At 36.1% G+C, this 7,081-nt stretch overlaps 1 protein-coding gene across 1 annotated transcript; it reads left to right on the top strand.

The window, feature by feature from the left end:
• Positions 1-379: 379 nt before the first annotated feature.
• LOC148601687 (eukaryotic translation initiation factor 5A-1-like) lies at positions 380-4,385 on the top strand. Its single transcript, XM_088554617.1, has 5 exons — positions 380-850; positions 1,507-1,693; positions 2,876-2,980; positions 3,492-3,626; positions 3,979-4,385. Exons 1-5 carry the CDS (start codon positions 831-833, stop codon positions 4,042-4,044), a joined length of 513 nt encoding a protein of 170 aa, XP_088410743.1. The 5' UTR covers positions 380-830; the 3' UTR covers positions 4,045-4,385.
• Positions 4,386-7,081: the final 2,696 nt, after the last annotated feature.

Consider the following 7,081-nt stretch of genomic DNA (forward strand, 5'->3'; position numbering starts at 1 on the left):
GGATAAAATCTACTGGAGGTACTCTATCTGCATGATTTAAGACTTGGTCGTGTTTTGTATAAGTAGCCATGTATTTGAACTAGATTTCGAAAGTACAGGGAATCAACTGGTAGGAGATTTCAGGGGGGGGGGGTCGGATCCTCATTTTTCCTAGAAAATTTTTCAATTTGCAGACACTTTGAAAAGGAGGTTTCCTCAGGAAAAGGTTTGTATGCTATAGGACATTATTTTAAATAAAAAGGGAGTGCCATCCCTCTGGATCCGAGACAAATTTGGTGCAAATAGCCCTTTTTTATATGAATTATGTATCCACTACTGTAAAGCGTGTTAATAATATTTAATACACTGATCTAGTTTTATGATAATCCGAACATTCATTTTCACTTTCCATCTTCAGAAAAAAGTCCGTACAGACACATCATAATATATACCACTGTTAGATTTCTTTTTCACTGATCTGCTTTATTTCACCCACTTTCTTCTTCATATTGTAAACGACAATCCTTGTATAAATCCAGAAGCGGATCCAGCAATATATAAGGGGGGAGTACGATCCAAAAAGGTCTTTTCTCCAGCAAAATTGGGTATCCCCCACTATATACCAACCTTTTTCATAGATATATGGTTCAGTAAATCGAAAGGAACTTTAAACCCTGTTAATCTGAAAGGGTATATATATAGCTGACGGCATTGACTACCGACATTTCTGTTCGTTGTGCAATACAATATTTTCAATACACATTGGGTTAAAGCGTTATAGTCAGCAGAGGCGACCCAACTATTCACCAGAGAGCACGTTATAGAATTCAAGGATCTATTAGAGATAAAGGATGAGAAATAAAGGAAAAAGGTAAGCTGCAATTATGGTGTTCCTCACAAGTATCTTTTGACAGCTTATGTGGTTATATAGATAGGTCGTTTTCGATCTATTGTCGCATTCTGTTCATGTAACTTTGCTAACTCGGGGCCGGATCCACACACTTTGAATAGGGGTACCAGCGGAGGTTCCTCAGAAAAGTGGGGTTAATGACAAGAAAATGACAAACTGTCCAACAAAAAGGGGGTACTAACCCCTGGATCGCCACTGCATTCTTTTGTTCACTCATATGATGATTATATTTTGCTGTTAGTGGCATTAATCCACGTAAAGATGCGTAATTTCACAGTGTATCATGGATTCTACCAACTTTAAAACTTCTCAAGCGATGTAATATGAAGGTCATTTAAAATAATTTTTGAGGCTATCAAGTTGTTACCCCAAACCGCCATTAATTTATTATAGCCAGCTTTGTCTAGTATGTTGGTTCCTCAGTATCTATTTTATCCGCTTTTCCATTTCGATTCAATTAATGTCACTAATAGTTAAAGTAAAGAATTTACGAAGAAGGGGAGGCGTTGACTGGCTAAAGAAGGGGGTCCCGCGCCAGTGATGTTCTATATACATGATAAATCTCCCCATTGCATCCTTTAATGCTCACACACAAAACACTACTTCATATTTTACAGAAAACAGACTAAGGCAGGCGCCGAGGCCATCGATGACGACTTCGTGCAAGGTGATGCCGAGGCATCCCAGACCTACCCTGAGCAGTGTTCTAACCTTAGAAAGAATGGTTATGTCTGCCTCAAGGACAGGCCTTGTAAAATTGTAGAGATGTCAACATCGTCTCCCGGTAAACATGGCCACGCGAAGGTAAAAGATCCCACATTAATATTGACTTTTTGGATGAACCCTGACGTGATATTAGTTCGTTACAAAAAGTTTTGTAAACAACGTTAAAGCAGGAAAGACACACCATTTACAAAATAAACTGTTGACTTTAACTACAGTTAAGCAAGTAGGGGGAGGGCAAAGAAAAAAAGTAAACATCTGCAACAAAAATACTGTATCTTAGACCGTGTATGTTTAAAAATAAATCCTGTCAACATTTCACTACGAAATCTTATATAAAAGTACTAGTACGTTAGCAACTAGAAAGGAGTCTTTACTGTAGCGGATCTAGGAAAGGGGGAGGTTCCGGAAGTCGGAACTCTCACATATTTGTTAGGAACATTTTGTTCATTTCGTGCTAAATTTGTGAAAAAAAAAGATCGAATAATAGCTTGGAACCAAGTTGAAAACCATCTATTTCATAACATTTGGATCCGCCACTGACGTAAATAAAATAGTAACGAAAAAGACCCCATTCTACAAGAAGGGGGAGGCTAGGATTGATCTTGTTGTTTGACTGAACCGTAAAGGAAGGGATTAGGAATCTAAAGGGGAACAATGCAATATTTTCATGCTCTGGAGTGACAGTGTATGGAGCGTTAATAAATCGTACTATAATGTTTTATACCACAATTTGTATTGTATATAAAGAGTTATTGCACTATCGTTTTTAAGAAGGCAGACCTAGGGTAAGGGACATTACTCTTGAAATCGGTGATACGTTTGTATCATATTCAATTTCACCAAAGACTATCAAGCTTCCATTTGAAACAGAATGAAATCAGCCCAAGTTACTTTGATGCTTACATGAGATTGATGTAAAATGGTGAATTATACAAACGTTCAATGATTTCTATGAGTTGTGTCCCTTACCCTAGATCTACCTCCTTAAAGAATAAGGAACCAAAAAGTTGTCGGAAATAAACTTCTTCAAATTTGTAAAAATTTCTTATTAAAAAAACAAATTTCAAGTTCTTTGACCACTTTTATTCTCGCCAGAAGCTTATTTTTTTGTGTCAACCACTTAATCGTAATCCAAATTCAGAGCTGTATATGTATCAAGACTGAATATTGTGTCTACACTAGTCCAACTATTAGGGTTCGACTTCTGCGGTCGTATCAAGCTACGTCTTATGAAGCATTTTATTATCTATATGAATATAGGTACATCTTGTTGGCCTGGACTTGTTTACTGGGAAGAAGTACGAGGATATTTGTCCAGCTTCTCATAACATGGATGTTCCAAACGTCAAGCGACAGGAGTATCAGGTTAGTCCAAAAGAGTAATCCCCGATTATTAGCTCATTTTTTTGGTACAATATGTATAATGTATAAAAGAAGTATTCTTTCTCTGCTTATTGCTAACTTCCAGTAATTTGGGGGTGGGATAAGAATTGAAACAATATTTAGAATTTTAGCAAACAAATATTTACTTGGCCATGGGCAGAAAATAAATATAATTCACTTATAACTGAATTATGTAGATTTACAAATGAATTTAAATCTGGCTGCTGCTATTTACAAAATTATTTTCATGCTTGTGAAGAATTTTTTCTATCACTTTTCAAAAAATCCAAGTCTCAGCCTCAAGTAAAAAATATCTTCAGAACAATCTAGAGTTTTTTAGGTATGTAAACCTAGATGGCTGCATATTGATAAAAGAACACGTACGGGGCGTATGAAGCTGTTACGTTTGAAAGTCAAAAACAAAACTGAATATAAAGTAAAGGTTTGCAATTCAAATTCAAGACTCGTAATATTTTTCTCCTTTTCATTTCAGATTGTCAACGTTGGTTCAGATGGATTTTTGACCTTGATGGATGACAAAGGTCAACTCCGTAGTGACATCAAGAATGATGACGGCGACCTTGGCAAAGAAATCAAGGATAGGTTCGAGAAGGACGAAAACTTCATGGTAACTCTAGCCTGCGCTTCTATACGGTCGCAGTCATTAGGGATAAAAATAAAAAAACCAATAAAATCCTTTTTCCTGCTTATGCACTTTAAACTGTAGCAGTGCACTATACGGAAGTTTATCACAAACTTTGTAATAAACTTCTGTAAAGTGCAGAAAATGTCAAACTCCCATACGAAGTCTTTTGAATTTCAGTAGCCGCGTATTATATTGAATGTTTTTAAGAGAGATTTGTAGAGTCTTTTTCTTTTGATATCTCATGTTTTGACTTCTTGTTTTCAAGCGATTATAATTTCAGTGTAGTATATTAGAATTAACCATTTCAATTTTGTACTGTTTTGTTTCGTTGCAGGTAACTCTCATTAGTGCTATGGATGAGGAAAAGGTCATTTCGACCAAAAATATTAAGCAACCTTGACAATTTTATCATTTTCATTCTCCTGAACATAATCCATATCTCATTATGGAAACTAGCTGATCTGCATACCTATGCCTGATTTTTGTATCCACACAAATCCTCCGCCATGACTTTGTCACTTGTGGCAAACGATACGTATGCTCTTGAAGAAGTATAAGATCTCATTAATGAATGACGTTTTTCACAAAAAGGAAGAAAAAAGAAGCATCAGGAGGTAGACGAACGCCGCCGGGCAATCAGTGATTATTTGGTTGCTATGGCAATAGACGTTTTATTATTTTCTCTCTTAGCACTCTATTTCTATTATTGTAATTAGCTGAATAAATCAATTCAATTCAAAACGTGTTTCTTTAACATGCAAGTATATACACGTAACTACTCTAGCAAAGCAATAGATTATACAGTGATATTTTTCTGACAGTGTCATCACTGTTGGAGCATCCAACATCTTGCATTGTAGGAATAGGGTATGTGACTCCGTATTTCAAGAGAATGGGTATTAGGCGAACTTTCAAATGCATGGAGATTTGTTACATACAAACAATGAGTATGACATCTTTTCATGTAAAAGTACCGATAAAAATGACAAATTTCTGTTTCTATATGATAAAAGTGATAGAAGAATGCACGTAAAAGAATATTTTGCATTGTAAACAGCGTTTCTAGATTCCGGAAGTAAACAATAAAACGCAAATCGGTCTTCGGATTTCAATACGATTTACTTCGGAAATTCCGGCTAGGAAAATGAAACTAGAACGAGACTTACAAACCCTATAGTAAGTAACAGGAGTAAACGGTCCCACATAAGCAAAAGACTTTTTTTCTAATCACTGCTTTATAATTCATCTTCTGCGTAGTAAAATACAGCAAAGCCCATTTTAACCCATCCTTGGATGAACCGGTAACTTTTTTAAACCAGACATGCAATAACCGAACAAATCTCACAGACCACAAAAAAAAAAGATTTTGTTTAGACAGGTTACACTGCACATTTTCAGTTGCATTAGGGAGGTAGACCTAGGGTAAGGGACACAACTCTTGAAATCAGTGAAATGTTTGTATCATATTCAATTCACCAAAGCCTATCAAGCTTTCATTTGAAACAGAATGAAATCAATCAAAATTATTTTGATGTCTACAAAAGATTGATGTAAAATGCCGAATACAAACGTTCGAATGATTTTTAAGAGTTGTGTCCCTTACCCTAGGTCTACCTCCTTAAGCTGTGCCCAACAAAACATTATCTAGTTGGAAAAGATATTTATAACCATGTCAAGTAAATAATGATCAAATCCGTCATATGTGACCTTACATATGATTATATGAATCATAGTCCTTTTAAAACGGTTGCTAGTTAGAGGTGGACACTGACACATGTTTTACTATACATTTACCAAGAAAAAGGACTCAAATCAGCCTTTGCCACATATGGTACTGTATATGATATATGTAACTGGCTTTGAATGTGAAAAGTTTGAAAAAAGCCAGCGTTTTTTTTTTTCAGAATTGAACATATGTCATGTATACGCAAAAACTTTCAGTTCATGAGTTAATCATTTATTTGTTCTGAATTTTTATACGAGTGTATTGCATATTTCTGAATGCCCTTTACTTTTTTCTGTCATGTTTTTTTTGTTTGTTTGTTTTTGTTTTTGCAAATGATCCAAAAGTACAGGGTAAATATCAAACTATGACAATACCAGATAGTATACCTACGTTGGACCAACTAGAGGCAAACAATGGCTTGACCAACATTGACCCAACGTAGTGTAAACATTAACTAACGGCTGCCAACTTTAACAACGAAAAGTAGTTGGACCACAGTTGGTCTAACGATGTTCTATAGTTTACAATAGAAATCAATGGGAAAAGCATTACACATATGTGTCATTTAGATTGCTTAGTTTCTAGGGCATCTAGTTCCATACACACGTACATTGACATAAAATAGAATACATGTACATGTATTTCAACAATTATGTATCGTGCAGACAACACTAGCCATGCACTTTTAAAGCCCTGGTGCACATACAGCTTTATCATCTTTACACATGACCAAAACAGCATAACAAAAGAAGGATTATTACGAAAAGCAATATCACCAGACCACAGACTGACACCATTCCCGAAAAATGCATTATCGAAATTCCTATGCGATCGTCTAAGCAGAAATTTATTTTTTATTTGTTGAGATTTGGTTATTCATAATATTTTTTGGTGTTATTAATTTCTAAATATTAAACGCGAATACTTGTTGCATAAATATTAAACATGCAGTTAACAGAATTTGTGCAAAGAGCCGACTAAACCTTTTTTGAAAGAAGTAAAATTATATTAATAAATATGTATATATTTTGGTGTTTCAACGTTGGGCCTACGCTGGCCCAACTTAGTATCGGAGTTTAGATGCAACACAATATTTGCTTTCTTACATCCGGATTTTCTCTCTTATTTTAATTTTCTTGACATCTACATATATTTTTGCATCAAGAGTAACATTAAGCCTGTTTTCACATGTTTGTAATTACCAAAGTTGTTTCGATGTTCGTTCGCCCCGTGCAAGTCCGGGTGTCAAAAGAATAGGCCTGCAGCAGCGCTAAGCTTGTCGTAAAAGGCGACTAAATAGCGCTCAGAAACCTAGCCGGGGGCTAGGCGCTCAGCCCGCAGAGCAACTGGGATGTGTGCCCCAGGTGGTTGAATGGGGTACCCCTGGCGTGTTACATGCTGGGGTTGTCAGGCTATAATACGGAAAACCTGACCGCAAACCATAGTGGTGCACCGTGTTGGGAAAGATGCCACGTTCCTCGCACGTTAAAGAACCCTGCTGTGGTATTCGATAGGAGTAGGAACCTTTGCGCTCCGCCACAGGAGGCTAAATTGTCCGACCCTATCCATCCCTTCCTTTTTCATGTGGCTATCAAAATTTGTCGACCCCTGTTATCCTTGTGTTCCATTCTTTTTTTCATTTTATCATCATTATTTCATGTTCATTTTATCATCCATTTCATGTTCATTGCGTGAATATAGCTGAAATATT

This window comes from Perna viridis, chromosome 12, assembly GCF_037379345.1.
Source record: "Perna viridis isolate PV_CMFRI_1.1 ecotype Kerala chromosome 12, ASM3737934v1, whole genome shotgun sequence".
Classification (NCBI taxonomy): domain Eukaryota; kingdom Metazoa; phylum Mollusca; class Bivalvia; order Mytilida; family Mytilidae; genus Perna; species Perna viridis.

Coding starts and splice junctions, on each gene's coding strand:
- LOC148601687 (XM_088554617.1), top strand. CDS start 831: ATGAGAAATAAAGGAAAAAG. Junction 2,981..3,491: donor TCAAGCGACAGGAGTATCAG/GTTAGTCCAAAA, acceptor TTTTCATTTCAG/ATTGTCAACGTTGGTTCAGA. Junction 3,627..3,978: donor AGAAGGACGAAAACTTCATG/GTAACTCTAGCC, acceptor GTTTCGTTGCAG/GTAACTCTCATTAGTGCTAT.